Genomic DNA, 20993 nt, shown 5'->3' with positions numbered 1-20993 from the left:
TAATACTGTATAAAAAAAGGAGAATTGGTTTCATGAGCGTGGTGGAAGAATACATATGCACATGTATCATGTAGAATACATATTATATTTAGTGTTGTCGAATTGTTAAATTCAGATTACTCACACTTCTGAATTTGAATAATCACAATTACTTGCTTGCATTATTCAAATTAACTAAAAAAAGATATTGATATTTGTACATAAATTAAATGTTATTGTCAGAATGTCATTCAGAAACATTTTAAAATGTGTTACTTGAATGCATGTCATTTGTTTGCTCAAAATTTGGTAACAGTTTTAGCTAAAATCCCAACAGGATTTAATTTGAAGCACCAATCATTCTCCTCACTCATCTTTGAACTGACCTATGCATTCCCTTACTTTGAGCAACCTGCACCAACTTTTAGGTAACTATCCATGGTTATGCCAAAGGAGCATGTGAGATCAAAATAAATTGCATGAATAATATGCGTAAATACATGATTAATGCAATCATTTTTTTGTAACTAATCACATGAGTTAACTCGTTGTTTCTGACAGTCCTGACTATAATAAGAAATTAAAAATGATCCTGTCGCTTTTGTTCTTGATTTTTTAACTTCAATCTGTGTTATGTCTTCCAAGCTTGAGACAGACATTTCTGGTGGCACTGTGTAAAAAAAGGAAAGTCAAAGTAAAAAGTGAAGTGAAATTAAACATTGTAAAACACTTAGTGAAGAAGTGGAGCAATCAATTTAGGATGCATATCAAGTCGCTCAAACACCGCAACCATCATTCAGAATAAACATGGGAAAAGATATTCTACTATGAAATGGATAGTAACTAAGCAGCCACCAAGGTCTCATTATTGAAACTTGCTTCCCCCAATAAGCCTGTATCTCACTTGCAATGCCATATCAGTGTGCAAGACAAAAGCAGGGAAAAAAGTAAGGATTTTTTCCTCTTTGTACTACTATTTTATATAATTATTTTGGTCTACTGTTTTTATTATTACTGTATTTTATATGTCCTTCATGTCTTCTGTGTACTTACAAGCTCATTTAACAGCCAAAAGGTTATGTATTTGGGGACGGCGTGGCACAGTTGGGAGAGTGGCCGTGCCAGCAACCTGAGGGTTCCTGGTTCGATCCCCAGCTTCTACCAACCAAGTCACGTTCGTTGTGTCCTTGAGCAAGACACTTCATCCTTGCTCCTGATGGGTCGTGGTTAGGGCATTGCATGGCAGCTACCGCCATCAATGTGTGAAAGGGTGTGTGAAGGTGTGTGTGAATGGGTGAATGTGGAAATAGTGTCAAAGCGCTTTGAGTACCTGAAGGTACAAACCCCGTTTCCATATGAGTTGGGAAATTGTGTTAGATGTAAATATAAACGGAATACAATGATTTGCAAATCATTTTCAACCCATATTCAGTTGAATATGCTACAAAGACAACATATTTGATGTTTAAACTGATAAAACTTTTTTTTTTGCAAATAATTATTAACTTTAGAATTTGATGCCAGCAACATGTGACAAAGAAGTTGGGAAAAGTGGCAATAAATACTGATAAAGTTGAGGAATGCTCATCAAACACTTATTTGGAACATCCCACAGGTGAACAGGCAAATTGGGAACAGGTGGGTGCCATGATTGGGTATAAAAGTAGTCATTCACAAACAAGGATGGGGCGAGGGTCACCACTTTGTCAAAAAATGCGTGAGCAAATTGTTGAAGAGTTTAAGAAAAACCTTTCTCAACCAGCTATTGCAAGGAATTTAGGGATTTCACCATCTACGGTCCGTAATATCATCAAAGGGTTCAGAGAATCTGGAGAAATCACTGCACGTAAGCAGCTAAGCCCGTGACCTTTGATCCCTCAGGCTGTACTGCATCAACAAGAGACATCAGTGTGTAAAGGATATCACCACATGGGCACAGGAACACTTCAGAAACCCACTGTCAGTAACTACAGTTGGTCGCAAGGCGCAAACCGTTTATCAACAACACCCAGAAACGCCGTCGGCTTCGCTGGGCCTGAGCTTATCTAAGATGGACTGAACAAAGTGGAACAGTGTTCTGTGGTCTGACGAGTCCACATTTCAAATTGTTTTTGGAAACTGTGGACGTCGTGTCCTCCGGACCAAAGAGGAAAAGAACCATCCGGATTGTTATAGGCGTAAAGTTGAAAAGCCAGCATCTGTGATGGTATGGGGGTGTATTAGTGCCCAAGACATGGGTAACTTATACATCTGTGGAGGCACCATTAATGCTGAAAGGTACATACAGGTTTTGGAGCAACATATGTTGCCATCCAAGCAACGTTACCATGGACGCCCCTGCTTATTTCAGCAAGACAATGCCAAGCCACGTGTTACATCAACGTGGCTTCATAGTAAAAGAGTGTGGGTACTAGACTGGCCTGCCTGTAGTCCAGACCTGTCTCCCATTGAAAATGTGTGGCGCATTATGAAGCCTAAAATACCACAATGGAGACCCCCGGACTGTTGAACAACTTAAGCTGTACAGCAAGCAAGAATGGGAAAGAATTCCACCTGAGAAGCTTAAAAAATGTGTCTCCTCAGTTCCCAAATGTTTACTGAGTGTTGTTAAAAGGAAAGGCCATGTAACACAGTGGTGAACATGCCCTTTCCCAACAACTTTGGCACGTGTTGCAGCCATGAAATTCTAAGTTAATTATTATTTGAAAAAAAAAAAAAAGTTTATGAGTTTGAACATCAAATATCTTGTCTTTGTAGTGCATTTAATTGAATATGGGTTGAAAAGGATTCGCAAATCATTGTATTCCGTTTATATTTACATATAACACAACTTCCCAACTCATATGGAAACGGGGTTTGTAGAAAAGCGATATACAAGTATAACCCATTTACTATTTATTTGCTGTGGTGTGTCTGTTAGTTAGTTAGTCAGTTAGCTGGTTAGTTAACAAGATAACTCAAAAAGTTATTGGCAGATTTTGATGAAACTTTCATGAAATGTCCGAAATTAGATAAGGAACACGTGACTAGATGTTAGGGGGTTATCCTGATCATTTCAAGCACTTTTACCTCACGTTTACGTTACGATGCTCAACTTCTCTGTATGTTAGCGGCCCCGCCTACACCCACAGAGACAAAGAGAGTGGATGACTGACAAGAGAGTTTATTTCATTTCACGACAGAAGAAAAAAACGATCCCAGGTGCTTAGACCGAAGCAAAGAGTGAACTCTCTTGCGGTCTGTTTGAAAGAAACAGACGAAGAAAACAAACACGAACGGACATGGCAATTTGTTTTTTTGTTTTTTTTCAGAGTATAACAGACATGTAAAATGTTTTTCAAGGAGTGAAACACTAAGATTGTAGTCACAGCTGATGTATGGAAAAAGAAATAGCACCACTTTAAGCATCACAAGCTTTTAAAAATGGTACGGTTAAAAATGACTTCATTAGCATTCAAGAACACATGTCAGGTATAAATGTATCTTTAATCCACACACCCGCGGGACAGTAAACCCATGTGGAGCATTATTACAATCTGTGGGGCTTAAAGACTCAAATCAAAGTCAGGCTGCAGGTGTAAACACAAAGTCAAAGTAATAAATACACTGTCTTACTTTGGCATGGTTTTCAGGTGGTTCTCTCTCAGCTCCAGGATCCGAAGTTTGGAGAGTCTGAACAAATGCAAACATTAAAACAATGGTTATCTCATTCAAACTGTACTGCAGTCAAATAAGGTCTTGCCTTGATAACCTAAGCACATATAGCAGTTTTTAGACAACGTGCAGCATAACAACATTGGATATACAATATCCACATTAAGAATTACAAAGCTCACTTGTCTTTACTGAAAGTCCATCCAAAATGACACCTATTAGGTTACATAGATATTTTAGAAATTGGCAGCACGGTGGAACAGGGGTTAGTGCATGTGTTTCACAATACAAAGGTCCTGAGTTCAATCCCGGGCTCTGGATCTTTCTGTGTGGAGTTTGCATGTTCTCCCCGTGATTGCGTGTGTTCCCTCCGGGTACTCCGGCTTCCTCCCACCTCCAAAAACATGCACCTGGGGATAGGTTGATTGGCAACACTAAATTGGCCCTAGTGTGTGATTGTGAGTGTGAATGTTGTCTATCTGTGTTGGCCCTGCAATGAGGTGGCGATTTGTCCAGGGTGTACCCCGCCTTCCACCCGAATGCAGCTGAGATAGGCTCCAGCACCCCCCCGCCACCCCGAAAGGGACAAGCGGTGAAAATAGATGGATGGATGGATATTTTAGAAATTACCAAGGACTGAATGCACATGTTACACATTGGGGTTACCGGTATACTTGTATGGCGCTTTTCTACCTTCATGGTACTCAAAGAACTTTGACACTATTTCCACATTCACCCATTCAGACACAGATGGCGGGAGCTGCCATGCAAGGCCCTAACCACGACCCATCAGGAGCAGGGGTGAAGATGCCTAACCACGACCCATCAGGAGCAGGGGTGAAGTGTCTTGCCCAAGGACAAAACAGACATGACTAGGATGTGGCAGCTGGGGATAGAACCTGGAACCCTCAAATTGCTGGCATGGCCGCTCTACCACCCGAGCCATGCCGTCACATGTTATTGCTGAATACTGTCTTAGACCAATCTCTATTTTGCACCCCAACAATGTCAATTCAAAATCAAAATCCATGCTTTGAACAACTATTATATTTTCAAATCCCATAAAACACTACACTGTACTGATATGATCTCTCATTTCTACCTTGGCCATTTCTTTTAAAATCTGCCTAGTTTGCACAACAAAGGCATATTAACTGGGAATCACTCGATTAGTTTGTGAGCAGTAGAGTTGACCAAATCCTGGTGTATTTACTTTGCAAGAATTATGAATAAACTTGAAACAATACTTGAGCCAAAGACAAGTTTATGCAGTAAATATTAGAGCTTATAAACATGGGTGTTCTGTTTTGTTGCATTGTTTGAAATATCAATCATTCATCCGTCCATTTATTCATCCATCTATCATCCGCTAATCTGAGGTCGGGTCGCGGGGGCAGCAGCCTAAGCAGAGAAGCGCAGACTTCCCTTTCCCTGGTTACTTTGTCGAGCTCCTCCCAGGGGACACAGTCTCTCCGATGTGTCCTAGGCCTCCAACCGGTTGGACGTACCCTAACATCTCTCCAGAGAGGCGTCTGAGGGGCATCCTGACCATATGCCTGAGCCACCTTATTCGGCTCCTCTCAATGTGGAGGAGCAGCGAATTTACTTTGGATTCCTGCCGAATGACAGAGCTTCTCGTTCTATCTCTAAGAAAGAGCCCCGCCACCCTGCAGAGGAAAGTCATTCCGGCCGCTTGCACTATACCTGCAATCTTGTCTTTTCGGTCACTATCCAAATCTCATGACCACCGGTGAGGGTAGGAACTCAAATCGACCAGCAAATTCACCATGACGGGCATCTCACAATCTCACGATCAAATGTTCCCCTACTCGTGAACAAGATCCCGAGGTACTTGAACTCCTCCACTTGACACAAGATCTCATCCCCAACCATGGACTTGGAGGTGCTGATTCTCATCCCAGTTGCTTCACACTCGTAGAACTAAATATCATGGCCCGATGGAGACAACAGGACCACATCATCTGCAAAAAACAGAGATCCAATCTTGCAGCCGCAAAACTGGATCCCTGTCCACCTGCTCAGTGGCCTTGTGGTTAGAGTGTCCGCCCTGAGACCGGAAGGTCGTGAGTTCAAACCTCGGCCGAGTCATACCAAACACTATAAAAATGGGACCCATTGCCTCCCTGCTTGGCACTTAGCATCGAGGGTTGGAATTGGGTGTTAAATCACCAAATGATTCACGAGCGCGGCCACCGCTGCTGCTCACTACTCCCCTCAACTCCCAGGGGTGAAGATGGGGATGGGTCAAATGCAGAGGATAATTTCACCACACTTAGTGTGTGAGTGACTATCGTTGGGACTTTAACTTTTATCTTTAACTTAAATCCCTGGATTCTGTTCATATAAGTGATGAACAGACCTGTTGACAAATGACTCCAACCCTCACAGGAAACAGACAAAGCTCTGACACTGGTCAAACAGGTATTGGACGCCCAAAATTATTTCCCCAGTCCAATACCTCATCCTCCCTGAGAATTCCCAACAGGATTTTGTGAGGGACACGATCAAATGCCTTTTCCATGTACACAAAACACATTTAGAGCGGTTGGGCAAAATTCCATGCACCCTCAGGGACTCTACCGAGTGTATAAAGAGGGTCCACACTTCTGGTACCAGGACAAAAAAAACACACTGTTCCTCCTAAAATATGAGGTTTGACTACCTGGCGAAGCCTCCTCTCTAGTAAACTTTACCAGGAAGACTGGGAAGGTAGAAACACACCCTCTGGTGCATGAAACACTTGTTCCAATAAAGGTTCGTTCAAGAAACACTTATGATAAAATACATGATATTACCTGCCAAAATTTGCGGGCAAATACTCCAGGAAGGCATCGTTTAAAAAGAGTTGAGTCAGATTCAGGAGTTGTGTAAAACCATCTGGGAGCCTGGAAGGCAAAAACAGTAAGCATATATGGTAGTAGAAAGGAGAAATGAGAACAACATGACTTTAATTGTCCTTTTTAATATATCAGAAACAGGAAACTACACGTGTGAAGATACTCTACTCTCATTTTATCGTAACCCAGAGATGTGCATAAGAGATGCTGTACATTGAAGCTTACTGTTAATAATAAGCTAAACCGAGGCTTATCAAAGTTTGGCACAGTGGCCACAGTTCTTTTTTTTTTCTCTCTCAAAGTTAATTTGGCTTTTTGCATATCTGAAGTTAGTTTAGCGGGTTTTAACAACATGCTTGTGAAGATTGAACAGTGAAGACTGCACAATGCCAGTCAAATGCTCGTTACAATATGTCTTACTTGGTGATAGGGTTGACACTGGCCTCGACCACTGACAGGCCTTTACAGCATTTGATATTATCTGGAAACTCTTGAATACCTGTTAGAAAAAGTATGAGGGAAGAAACATTTCATTATATGCATGAGTCACATATGTTTGTGTTTTGTTGTGCACAATTCCAAGACAATATAAGTAGCTTTAATCAACCCTAGAATGTGATTGTTACCGTCATTGTGAGGTTTAATTGCATTGCGCTGGAGACTTTGTCATCTGAATGAAATTGTAATTGCAGTAGAGATAATCATAATCTTTAAAGATCAAGTAAGAAATAAGTATGTCTTTTTTTGCCCCCGGTCTATTCGGGGTTGCAATGTGTAATTAACTTTTGTAACAAAAGCCCAGTTTTAAGACTTACAAGTCGGTTCAGTTTTTATTGGTGATTTTATATCATTGGTTACCAAAATATCACAACCTGTCCCACTTTTCAGCACTTTTGAATTAAGATATTTGATGAAGTGCTATGGTATTCTTTTGAAGAATGGAACGAACTCAAACATCAATCAAATGAAAATGAAAATATTTAAACAGTCTCTGGTTCTTGATTACAGATAATGTTAGGCAGCCAGATTGAGCCATAAATGTATTGTGTGGCATTTATTTTATTTTATTGCATTTGGGGAGTTAAAAACTAACCCAAGCCAACATAACATAATAAAATCCAACATGACCAAAACCAACATAACCATAACAAAGCAAACATAGTATAACATACCATAACATAACAACATAACAATTAACGTTAAGAAGATTAGTATTGTGTGCAGCAAAATTTGACTAAATATCCTTAATTAACAAGTTTAAAACCATCAGTTGCAATGGTGTGGATACTGATAACTTTTCATAGATGATTTTTAATGTTTTCTTCAGACTGCATTTTAGTTCATACTGAACTCAGTTATTGCACGGCGTCACTCTGACATCGGTCTGTGCCTGCAACTAGATATGTACAGCAGAGTAAATGCGATAACGTTTTTTGAGGACACCTAATTGGCGATCACCACGGCAATGACAGAAATACTACGGACATTAATTCAAGCCAGTTAGCATGCTAGCATTGGGACAGATATGCTAACGTTAATGCATACAGATAACAAGTGTCACATACCAAGTTATATGACTCTGGGCTAAACGGTTGCAAAAGTAGCTCAAAAAGTTAGCATACTAATGCTAGCAAGCTAACGTGAGCCTGTTAATAGTTAGCGTGTGTCACCTACAAAGTTATATCACTCTAAGATCTATGCCTGGGGAATTAGAGAAAGAGAGTAAATTTAGCAACAAAAGTTAGCAGTTTAATGTTAACATGCTAAAGTTTACATGCTAACAATTTACAAGTGTCACGTACCAAGTTATATGACTCTGGGGTAAACGTAATGTAACTTGGAAAGTGACACATGTTAACTGTTAGCGTGCTAACATCAAAGTGCTAACTTTTTTTTTTCAAATTGTACGCTTTTTTGTCTAATTCCACAGCCATACACCTTACACTCATATAACTTGGTATTTGAAACATGCTAACTGTATGCATTTTTACGTCAGCATGCTAGCTAACTGTATGCATTTTTACGTCAGCGTGCTAGCATGCTAACATTAAAATGCTAGCTTTTTGAGCTAATTTTGAATGAGCTAGTTTTGCATTATGAAGTTCATTTCAATTTGAATGTCAGTTTTCATTATCCACTCTAGTGGTAATTTTTTTTTACCATTTTTACTGATGTCAAGCTCTTTGAGGTTAACCAGGCCGGCAATGGTGGTTGGCAAGTTGGACAAATCGTTATCAGGCATGCTCAGCTTCTTCAAGGCCTGGCAGTTGAATAGTTGCTATGGAAACACAAAGCAAATAAATGAAAAGGTTGTCATTTAAAAAAACATCTTACAAACATTTGTCATTTTTTGTCCTTTCTGTCCCAATTCTACTTCTTTTCAAACAGATGTAAAACTAAGTCATCCAAAAGGTGTCACAGAAGATTGATATGCAGTGGTACGTTTATTTTCAATATTAATCCGTTCCAAAGGATCTGCTTAAAAATCGCAGTAAAACAGAATTCATTAATCCCATAAGAATTCATGTAAATCAAATCAATCTGTTCCAGACAGTCAAAAATAATAAAGCGAAACAGATTTTAAATATATTAACTATACATGCAGAAAACAATGCAGAATATATATAAATCACAATTTAAATGGATAAATGAACATTTAACATCACTTTTACTTATACTCAAGACAGTTGGCAAACATGGTGAGTGGCGAAGGAAATAGAAGTACGCCACCTTTGTGTTTTGCTGCGACTTCTTTCTTGAATTCAAGACGTTTTTGTTTTTTTTACCTTCTTCATTGCAGTTCTGGCACTTGCAACGTTTGACTTGTTACCGTGTTAGTTGGCAAATAACTACAGAGTCAGCCAGTGATGACATATTAGTACAGATAAGGATGACAGAGCTGGAGAAAAATGAATTCCAGGTAAGAGTTACTAGCACGCTAGCATAAAGACATGTTACGGAGTCGGACACGCTCAGACTCAAGCAGTGTATTAATAATGCGACAAAACCAAAGTACTACTGTATTGTTGTATGCCTCTTTTCTGCTGCACGGCTCTTACTTGGCTGAAAACAAACTATTTTCTACTGACTTTTCTTCACTGGCGAAAACAAGGCATACAACAAGAAGGAGATTCATATGGCCCCATTGGTCGTGGTTTACCTGACGCATTAAAATGTGACTAATTGGGGGTGCACTAGCCACTTTAGCCGCAGACGGTAGTAGAGTGTTGCATATCTTAAAAAGCGTTTTGTGGTAATTCCAACTTTGACCACAGTTGCTATGTAGATTGGCACTTTCCATCATTTTCAGCAGACTGCATTACATTGTCAAGCACCGTAAAACATTATTTTTGAAGAGGTAGGCAATGGCATACCTAACTAAGAACAATGAAAATTAGAATGGCAATATTTGATCAAGGGCAGCACGGTAGACTGGGATTAGTGCATGTGCCTCACAATACGAAGGTCCTGGGTTCGATCCCCGGGCTCGGGGTCTTTCTGTGTGGAGTTTGCATGTTCTCCCCGTGACTGCGTGGGTTCTTCCCACCTCCAAAGACATGCACCTAGGGATATAGGTTGATTGGCAACACTAAATTGACCCTAGTGTGTGAATGTGAGTGTGAATATTGTCTGTCTATCTGTGTTGGCCCTGCAATGAGGTGGCGACTTGTCCAGGGTGTACCCCTGCCTCCAGCACCCCCCGCAACCCCAAAAGGGACAAGCGGTAGACAATGGATGGATGGATCGATATTTGATCAAGTTAATAATAATAATGTCATCTCCATTGTGACTGAGAACTGTTGCTCAGATTAAAAATAAAAAGACACCAACATTAGCCTTTTGTTTGCCAAGTCTTTGTCCAAATAATATATTGATCATTTGTATTGTTTGGTCAGGTAAAGCCAAAGGAGATATTCTGTTGCATGAGCAATGTCTATTAGGGGTGCCCACCCAACCTAAAAAAAAGATTCACATCCGAATCACGATTGTTATTCGTCATGATTCTAAATCAATTCAACATTTTCAACAATTGAATTTTAAAAACTAAGTTTTTCAAGCCATTTTGCTGCGCATAATATTTATCAGGCCTCCATGGTGTTTTGTTCCATGTCCAGCAGGCTGCTAAAGACAGCGAACTAGCTTTGGATGTTGACTATTTTTAACGCATAAAGGAGAAAAAATTACAGTCAGCACTTCGGATTCTACAATTTCCCGGGTGAGGATGAGTATTTAACAATTTTCTCAAAGGTATAAATTAAAAAAATATAGACGTCAGTATATGCATCCTCACTGCGACATGTGTAACTTGATTGGCACGCACGGCAACCAAGGGTTTTGTAAGATGACTGCTAAAGTGGGGAAAGCTCAGTATAAAGAAAGGACGGCAGTCCCAAACTAGAGCGTCAATTTTTATTTGACCTTAGCCTTGTTTCTCCAACACAACACAACATAACAACCGTCCAGAGCTAGAAAGACCAACCACAAAGTTCAGGCCTCCACAATAAAAAGCCCTGCACACTGCACCGTGTCAGCCTGCACTAACAAAATAAGGGTCTCAGAAAAATACACTCATCTACACAAACTACCGAGCTAAGAAGTTAGTCTTCAATTCATTTATTCTGAAGGGTATAAATATGAGTAAGGAACGGGACAGAGTAAGAAGCTAAAAACCGAGACTAGAGTTGTTATGTCACAAAGTCAAACTCAAAGTTGTGGAACATATCAGCAACTACTACGCATTCATTATATTTGTAGCTTTCCTTCTAAAACATGTGTGCACACCTGCAATTTAATCCAGGAATTGACACCCTTTCTTACTAAAAGAATATTGATTGTGAATCGAATTGGTTTGAAAAGAGAATACATTTTGAATTGAGTGGTCATCCAAAGAATCAAATCAAATGGTAAGTTATAGTAAGATTCACATCCCTATTATCTATAGCTCCTATGGGCAATTGGCACACATACAGTACAAGGTGATTTCAGTTTCATTATTGGCACAATCAATTAATTTTTTTGTAAAGTTGTTTATATCATATCTGCACCATATAAGACACAGGTGTTAAACTCAAGGCCCGGGGGCCAGATTTATTTTCATATGGCCCGCGAAAGCCTGGAAATAATATGTGTCAATAAAGTACTTTATCTTTTCTTACTAAATGTATTTCTCTTTCCTTTTGACAACAAAATATATATGTACTACATAAAATTGCATAACTTTTAAACTTTAATAGTATCCAATATTACAACAAATATTCTATTATCATATTTTCTAAACTAATAAATACTTAAATATCTGCTTGACTTAGACGTATGATTTAAAATCAAGTTATCAATCAAATTGTACACTGTAAAAATGACAATAGATTTTACCGTAACATGACGGTGGTTTTTACAGTGTATTTCTGTACCAAATTTTAAATACGGTAAAAGTCTGCTGACTGAGCAGCCAGTTTTCCCCCTGTAAAATCTACGGTGCATTACTGTGAATAGAAAAAACGGTAGCAAACTAGCAGCTCAGTTGCCAGAATTAAAAATAAATAACAGTGCACTGTTTTTTCCATTTATGTTTATGTTGTAAAAACACTGTACATGTTATAGTAAATTTCTGGCAACTAAGTTGACAGTTTATTTTTCTCGTAAAAAAACAATGATTTTTTTTTTCCATTTAAAAAATACTGTATACTTTACAGTAAAGTTCTGGTGACTGAGTTGCCAGTTTATACTGTAAAATCTAGAAATTAGTTTTTACAGTGTACCAAAATACATGTATATTTATAAATATATATATATACATATATATACACATATGCAGTGTTTCCCCCAGAAAATTTGTTAGTTAAGGTGGTGACTCTCCAGGGGGAGGGGACCGGGGAAGTGGGTGGGTGTAAGGATCGGTGTAACTCGGCCTGTCGCCATCACGTCTCCACCTCGTCGCTGCCACCACAGTCTGGGGGGGCAATAGACTACAGACTGTGGTGACGTAGGCCGGCTTCGTCGCGTGAAGAAGCCTACAACTTTTGGTTGTGTTTTCCGCTCCATTTGCTGAATGGCGATATACATCTCGATATTTTTTCCGTAAAGTAAAAACAAAACAGTCCTAGTTACCTGAGATACTAAAATAATGACTTACAAAGTCAAATTAATGACTTACTGTAAGTAAGCGTTTGCAATAAGCATTTGAAAAAAAAGAGTTAAAAGTGGGGCCACATGCTGACATATGTTCAACTCATCATGCTTAATTTATTACAGCATTTGGGAAGCCTGTAGTTGATTTTTATTATGTAAATGTTATATTTGTATCAACATGTGATAGCAGGGACCCTGCCATTCAAAACTAGGCTGCTACATTACGAATGATTAATGTAACTATAGCTGAAAAAATAGTACAATAGCAATAGAAGAGACTATTCATCCCTGAACACCATGGAGTTCATGTAGGCTTTATGATGCAGTTACATTATTGTATCAAGTATCAGAGACAGCTTCAGGAAACTCTTCTTTTAACATAATGTCCTTTTTTGCTGCTTCAACACAGCTCAATCAAAACAGAAAAAGATAAAGTGAAATAACTTAGTTGTTACCTGTAGGTCAATAATGCTTGTCTTTCTCTCAGACAGACAGGGCTTTGCTGTCCGTTTAATGTGGGGCGCACAAGCACGAACATACACACACCGCACAGTGAGCTAATGTTACGCTAAAAGCAAATTAGCCTTCACCTCAAGGACTGCGAGCGAGCTGAGCTGCCGCTTATGTTTCTAGAACGTCAACGGGCTCATAGGGATGTTACTAGTTAAATGGGAAGTGTTTATTATAATTTGGAGAGAGTCCGCTGCCTTATGCCTTATACCTGCAAAACACCTATCTGCTCACCCGCACCGTCTCTCCTCTCTGCCTGCCTCTGTCGTGAGCACTGACTCCATGCGCTCTGAATACGCACTGCTGATTGGCTGTTACATGCGCTTTGAATACGCACTGCTGAATGGCTGTTACATGCGCTCTGAATATGCACTGCTGATTGGCTGTTACCGCTCTGCGTGTAACCAATCAGATGGTTCTGTGGGTGGGACAATGCTGGGTGCTGCAGAGACTACTGACAGAGGCAGAGGCAGAACTAAGCGGAACTAAGAATATGCAGCTTGTTAAGACTTTAGTTTAGGCGGTGGCCTTAACAACAAAGCGCTGCGGGAAACCCTGATATGTGTGTATATATATATATATATATATATATATATATATATATATATATATATATATATATATATATATATATATACATATGTATGTGTGGGAAAAAAATCACAAGACTATTTCATCTCTACAGGCCTGTTTCATGAGGGGTTTCCTCAATCCTCCTGAGGATTGAGGAAACCCCTCATGAAACAGGCCTGTAGAGATGAAATAGTCTTGTGATTTTTTTCCCACACATACATATTACGCTCTACCACGGTATCGAGCACTATTTTTTTGGATAATCTAATTAAGACATATATATATATATATATATATATATATATATATATATATATATATATATATATATATATATATATATATATATATATATATATATATATATATATATATATACACACACACACTTGTATATGTATATATACACACACTTGTATATGTATATATATATATATATATATATATATATATATATATATATATATATATATATATATATATATATATATATATATATATATTATATATATATACATACATATATACATAATAAACAGTTTAACACCCTTGATATAAAATATCCAAGTCATAGTAATGATATGAGATTACATTTCCATTATATTATATTTGCAACAACTCCAGTGTTACAGTTTGAAATCCCAAGGTCAAATGTATAGAAACAAATATTTTTAAAAATGAATTAAAAGAATACATAAACATACTCAAAGACCCATGTATACATAAATGTAGCAAAATAAACACTACTTAAATAATGTGACCCAAATTGTAAACCAATGCTAACAATAAAACTAAATTAAATACATCTTTATAATCAGATATTTAGGCTCCAACAAATACATATACAACATATCCGCAATGAGAGGAAGGATTTTACACCGTGAAATACAGTACATAAAATACTATGTTCATATGGGTATCAGCTTTATTTCTTTCTCTTCATCAAAACTTGCTATGGTTAAAAGAGTGGGTGGAATATGCAACCTTTTCCGTTTAGAATTTTTCGATAAATACCAACGTTTGCGGTTAAAAGTGAATACTACTACATTAATACTGCTCATTGATCATTGCAACGTTTGAGGATAAATGGCAAGAAATGTCAAAAATAACCACTGTTGAACATTGTTGCTGCTTGTTATCCTCCACACTTTCTAAAGTAGTCTGTTATTGCTGCCAGCAGTTGAAAACAGTAATAATGAACAGCAAATTATTAATAACTTTTATCCGTGGACATTTTAATTTACTAGGAGCAAAACAACAGTAAAAGTCAAGTGCACTTAAAACGGACATATTGAGCAAATTATTCTCCTGGACATACCAGAAAGATTTACTGTAAACATACATTGCCGTGCCAAATTGAAGACCTGTGTACTACCTGTAAGTACTGTACTTCACCACTATATAATTCAGAGTCAAACCTGATTTATTCATTTGCTATTTGGATCAGATCTAGTTCTGATTGCGTTCTCACTATAACCAACTATGCAAGACTGAGAAACTGTACCAAAACAACACATTTGTTCATTTGGGGCCTGATCTACTAAAGTTTTGCATGTATTAAAATATGTGGAAACATGATAATACACAGAAAGCTGATCTGATAAGCTTGTGCTCAAAGGATTGTGAGCAAAATAAGGAGTGCAATCTATTTAGCGTGTCTGTCTTCATGAATATGCAGAATTATATTATTATTATATATTATCGGCACTCCCACAATACTGGGAGGAGAAAATGCTAATTTAATTATTTAACACATTTAGTGTGATTTATCAAGGCTAAAACTGTTCTGCGGCCGCTGTTTTGGGTCTTTATTTAGCACACGTAGAAGGGACATGCAAACTGCCAGTTGCACAGAAATAGCTGTGAGTAAGAAGACAATCGCGCTGCAATTCCATCCTTCGTATGGTTGTCAACTAGGGCTGGGCGATATGGCTTTTTTTTAATATCTCAATATTTTTAGGCCATGTCACGATCAGTGTTGGGACTAACGCGTTACAAAGTAACGCGTTACTGTATCGCCGTTAGTCTCGGCGGTAACTAGTAATCTAACGCGTTATTTTTTATATTCAGTAACTCAGTTACCGTTACTACATGATGCGTTACTGCGTTATTTTACGTTATTTTTTTTATGTAGTATCGGCTAGAAACAGAAGATCTGAGTGTATTTTATTGGAGCGCTGCGGTGGAAAAGAAGAGGCGTGCTTTCTGTGGGTGGGGGTGGGGGAGACTCCCAGACCGTAGTTGAGGGGCGCAGGGGAGACGGGAGATTTTCGGGAGAGGCACTGAAATCCGGGAGTCTCCCGGAAAATTCGGGAGGGTTGGCAAGTATGCTATTGGTGCACTTTTGTGCATGATGTCACTAAGATGACATATCAAAACAACACTAAATTAAAGTGCACTTTTTGTACAGAACGCCACTACAATAGTTTAAAACAAATAAAGTGCACTTTTGTGCATGATGTTACACAAGATATTTCAATAACTGTCAAATAAAAATTAGCTGCATAATAGGAAATTAAATCGCTATGTGGTAGGTTACTGCGGACGTAATCTCCTTCTGTTGTTCACTATTTTTTTCATACGGTGTTGATCTGGAAATGGTTGCCTCTGCATTTTATTGGTGTGGCACCGAATGGAGATGTTGACATGCGGAGTAAGCACTCTTCATTCTCTAGCGGGTGACTTTCCAAAAATTCTTACTTATTAGCAGTAATGCTACTTTTTGTAGCAATGCTTTTGCCCCACACTTGACAAATGACGGTTGTCTGTTCGACATATTCCCGCGTGAAGCCAAGCCACCGCCAGACGATGGACCCCCTGCTGTTTTTCTTGGGAATGAATTATTCCTTCATTTGTTACCAGATTCGCACCTTCTTTCTCTCGTATTACCACTCGCACCACAGCTAAAGTTACCCATGCTACTACCTCTCTGCTCCGAGAGGGCGTATACGTATGTAAGAAGGTGCGCTTGCTGTCTGTGAAAAGGAGAGAAAAGAAAGAGTGAAAAAAGCCTGTAGTGTAATGCCTGCAGCTAAAAGCAACTGTGTAAGAACGTATACTCGAATATCACGATATAGTCATTTTCTACATCGCACAGAGACAAACCCGCGATATATCGAGTATATCGATATATCGCCCAGCCCTATTGTCAACATACACTATATTGCCAAAAGTATTTGGCCACCTATCCAAATGATCAGAATCAGGTGTCCTAATCACTTGACCCGGCCAGAGGTGTATAAAATCAAGCACTTAGGCATGGAGACTGTTTCTACAAACATTTGTGAAAGAATGGGCCGCTCTCAGGAGCTCAGTGAATTCCAGCATGGAACGATCATAGGATGCCACCTGTGCAACAAATCCAGTCGTGAAACTTCCTCGCTCCTAAATATTCCAAAGTCAACTGTAGGGCTTTATTATAAGAAAGTGGAAGTTAAAGTTAAAGTTGTCACACACACTAGGTGTGGTGAAATTTGTCCTCTGCATTTGACACATCCCCTTGTTCACCCCCTGGGAGGTTAGGGGAGCAGTGGGCAACAGCGGTGGCCGTGCCCAGCAATCATTTTTGGTGATTTAACCCCCAATTCCAACCCTTAATGCTGAGTGCCAAGCAGGGAGGTAATGGGTCCCATTTTTATAGTCTTTGATATAACTATACCAGAGTTTGGGAACAACAGGAACATCAGGACTCTGTGCAGCCCAGTCAAGTTCATCCACACCAGACTCTGTCATCCATGTCTTTATGGACCTTGCTTTGTGCACTGGTGCACAGTCATGTTGGAAGAGGAATCGGCCCGCTCCAAACTGTTCCCACAAGGTTGGGAGCATGGAATTGTCCAAAATGTTTTGGTATCCTGGAGCATTCAAAGTTCCTTTCACTGGAACTAAGGGGCCAATCCCAACTCCTGAAAAACAACCCCACACCATAATTCCTCCTCCACCAAATTTCACACTTGGCACAATGCAGTCCGATATGTACCGTTCTCCTGGCAACTTCCAAATCCAGACTCGTCCATCAGATTGCCAGACGGAAAAGCGTGATTCTCTCTAGAGTCCAGACGCGACGTGCTTTACACCACTGCATCCGACGCTTTGCATTGGACTTGGTGATGTATGGCTTAGATGCAGCTGCTTGGCCATGGAAACCCATTCCATGAAGCGTACTGTACGTGGGCTAATTGGAAGGTCACATGAAGTTTGGAGCTCTGTAGCAACTGACTGTGCAGAAAGTCAGTGACCTCTGTGCACTATGCGCTTCAACATCCGCTGACCCCTCTCTGTCAGTTTACGTGGCCTACCACTTCCCAAACTCTTCCATTTTCTTATAATAAAGCCAACAGTTGACTTTGGAATATTTAGGAGCGAGGAAATTTCACGACTGTTTGTTGCACAGGTGGCATCCTATGACAGTTCCACGCTGGAAATCACTGAGCTCCTGAGAGCGGCCCATTCTTTCACTAATGTTTGTAGAAACAATCTCCATGAATAAGTGCTTGATTTTATACACCTGTGGCTGGGCCAAGTGATTAGGACACCTGATTCTGATCATTTGAATGGGTGGCCAAATACTTTTGGCAATATAGTGTGTATGGACTGTCAAAAATAAAAAGATGAGACGTATTGTCTATTTAGCAATTTTAGATTTAAGGGCAAATTAAAACAAATTCAATTAATGCGTTTTGATGTTTGCTGGCGTTTTATTAATGACCTTTGTTTTGTGTCTGGAACACGCTCACAATTAATGCCAGCATCTCCCAGGGCAAATCTTCAGCGCGCTAAAAAAGTGGGTCCATTCAGGGTTTCTGCTAGATTGCCAACATATTCGTGTGGCTATGGACATGGTGGGGGAGTCAACATGACGCCATGATATAATTTGCTTAATCTGCTATGAATCATATATTATATAATATACAGGGTGATTCAAAAAGATTACGCCAAAATTAAGTTAAAATTAAAGTACCAATGATTGTCACGCACACTCTAGGTGTGGCAAAATTATTATCTGCATTTGACCCATCACCCTTGATCACAATTATCACTCAATATTTCAAAAATGAAAAACAATAGAAAAGCTAGCTTGAAAACATGTGTTGTACATGCAGCACGGACAACATCAAGACGATATGAGAATTCCTCCCAAACGCGCCTCAGGATTTGTTGAGGAGACAACATTTTGAGGGTAAATAAACACGTGGTCCAAAAGGATTACATGACCACAACGGTTAAATTGTAACATAATATTTTTCTTATATTATATCGTTTTGCTCTATTTATAAATTGTTGTCTCTTTTTACACAATTTTATTTTGAGATTTAAGATCTCAAGTTCCTTCCTTCTCCAGTCCCTTTTAGTCACTTTTTCTGTAATAAAAACGACTTGCAACAAATCTAGCATTGTTTCTGTTGTTATTGTAGATTGTACTCGTGTTTAGATAGCTTGATTTCCGCTTAACATCACACTTGCTTCGTACTCCTCCAGCCTTTCTCTCCTTAAAAGCCACCACTGTCCTATTTGCACATTTTGTTGATGGCTGGCCGCGGGTATATCTCAGATATATTAAAATACGTCCACAGCATAGAAATTTTGCCTCCGCTCCAGGCAATGTTTACGTCATCACAACTGCCGGCAATTTCGGTGATCAAAATCTTTTCCCGGTGGCCGTATTTTTGGTGCTAGTCAATAGCGTGCAAATAATAGGCTATCCATTCATACTGTAATTACCTGCTGGTGTTAAAGTTGATGTTTGTGTATAATTGATGTACCGTTCCTGTGTTCTACTGCGTGACTGATCGTCTTAAGTTTAAACTCTGCGTCGTAAGCGTGTCTCTTAATAGGAGCCATTTTGGGGTATTTACATAAATAAACAAATGGAAATGAAACGGCACGTCTCGCGCAGTCATATATCCCAGCATGCACCGCGCGCTTCTTCTTCTTCTACGGGGGCGGCTGCTTACCGTAGAATAAGAACTTCTTCTTCTACGGGGGACAATGAAGACGGGGGAAAATAAAATCGGCGGCTGCTTACCGTAGTTGCGATTGATTGATTGATTGAAACTTTTACCTGTTGGAGGCTCAATATTGGTCCATATATAAGGCGCACCGGATTATAAGGCGCACTGTCAGCTTTTGACAAAATTGGAGGTTTTTAGGTGCGCCTTATAGTGCGGAAAATACGGTACATTGTTCCCATTACCTTGAACACACTGTCCGTGCCTGAAAGATGGTTGGTGGACAATGAGGAAATGTTACTGTGTGTCTGGGAGTAAAGCACAGAGACGGATGTGTGTGCACAGGACGAAATATGTGTTGGAATTCGGGCTGTTAGCATACGATTGGTAATAAAAGTTAAAAACCGCACCAAACTTTGTGTGGCTTCTTCTAGACGCTACAATACCTACAATATGTCTGCTGCGTGTTTCAAAACATAACAAAAAGTCAAAAGGTAGGAGCTTGATGAAGGTGCAGTAAATGAGTGTCTTCATGGTGAAAACTGCGTAGTAAACGCAAAAAAAGTATTTAAATAAGGCATTCTGCACCAGTTACCAATTGTACATGCAGTCTTAGTAGATCACATGCAACTATCACTAATTGTACACATAATTTTATAGTTTGTGCACACTATTTAGGGCATGTTATTTGGACCTTAGTAGATTAGGCCCTTAGTCTGTTATGGAGATGTGACATTCGTGAACGAGTCAAGTTTTTTGAAAGGCTCTTTCAAATAAACGACGAGAACAGATTTGCATTAACGAGCCTTTTTTTTTTATTTATAGCAAATTGCCCACGCTGCCTCCACAAGTGCACCACCTGACTGTCCTGGTGTATTGTGTAGTGAACTGTATTTGCCCGATGTGGGCTGCAGAGGGCAGTGGCAGGCTTGCCTGCAGTGTTTAAGACCCTGCGTGTGTGAGCGAAGAGTTAGAAAATCCGCTTGTGTGTGTGTTGCGCCACTACCTACGAGTTAGACAGCAAGGCAGCTGACTTGCTTAAAGAAAGTCCAACTCATTCCTATCGTCGTCGTCACACTGGTAATCAGAAGGGACTTTGAGACTCTGTGAGTCATCAGAGCTCTTCGCCCCCAAGAGTTGAGAGTCCAAGTACAACTGCTGCACCATCACACCCTGCAGGAGTGTGAAGGTGCAGCTTGATTGGCTGCCGAGAGGGAGTTGGCGGAGAGAATCAACACAAAAGAGGGGAATGTCGCCTTCCCTTCGATGAGGTCAGCATCAGTAAGCCCACAATCAGACTATAAACCTCCTTGGGTGGCTGAACTCCCAGAACTAATTAGGG

General features: G+C 39.5%; 1 protein-coding gene across 15 annotated transcripts in view; it reads right to left on the bottom strand.

Annotated features, from left to right (window-relative positions):
* Positions 1–20993, bottom strand: part of LOC133635116 (leucine-rich repeat-containing protein 7-like) — a 396315-nt gene that overhangs the window by 105486 nt on the left and 269836 nt on the right. For all 15 annotated transcript variants that reach the window (XM_062027903.1, XM_062027904.1, XM_062027897.1 and 12 more), the window contains 4 exons: positions 8652–8769; positions 6912–6990; positions 6450–6539; positions 3595–3651 (listed from right to left, as the gene is read on the bottom strand). In XM_062027903.1, the coding sequence (XP_061883887.1) occupies positions 3595–3651; positions 6450–6539; positions 6912–6990; positions 8652–8769 (344 nt within the window). The remainder of the gene's footprint in view (positions 1–3594; positions 3652–6449; positions 6540–6911; positions 6991–8651; positions 8770–20993) is intronic.

Source organism: Entelurus aequoreus, linkage group LG19 (assembly GCF_033978785.1).
Source record: "Entelurus aequoreus isolate RoL-2023_Sb linkage group LG19, RoL_Eaeq_v1.1, whole genome shotgun sequence".
Taxonomy (NCBI): Eukaryota; Metazoa; Chordata; class Actinopteri; order Syngnathiformes; family Syngnathidae; genus Entelurus; species Entelurus aequoreus.
The sequence above is the reverse complement of the archived record's forward strand: the minus strand, read 5'-3'. Positions and strand labels throughout refer to the sequence as shown.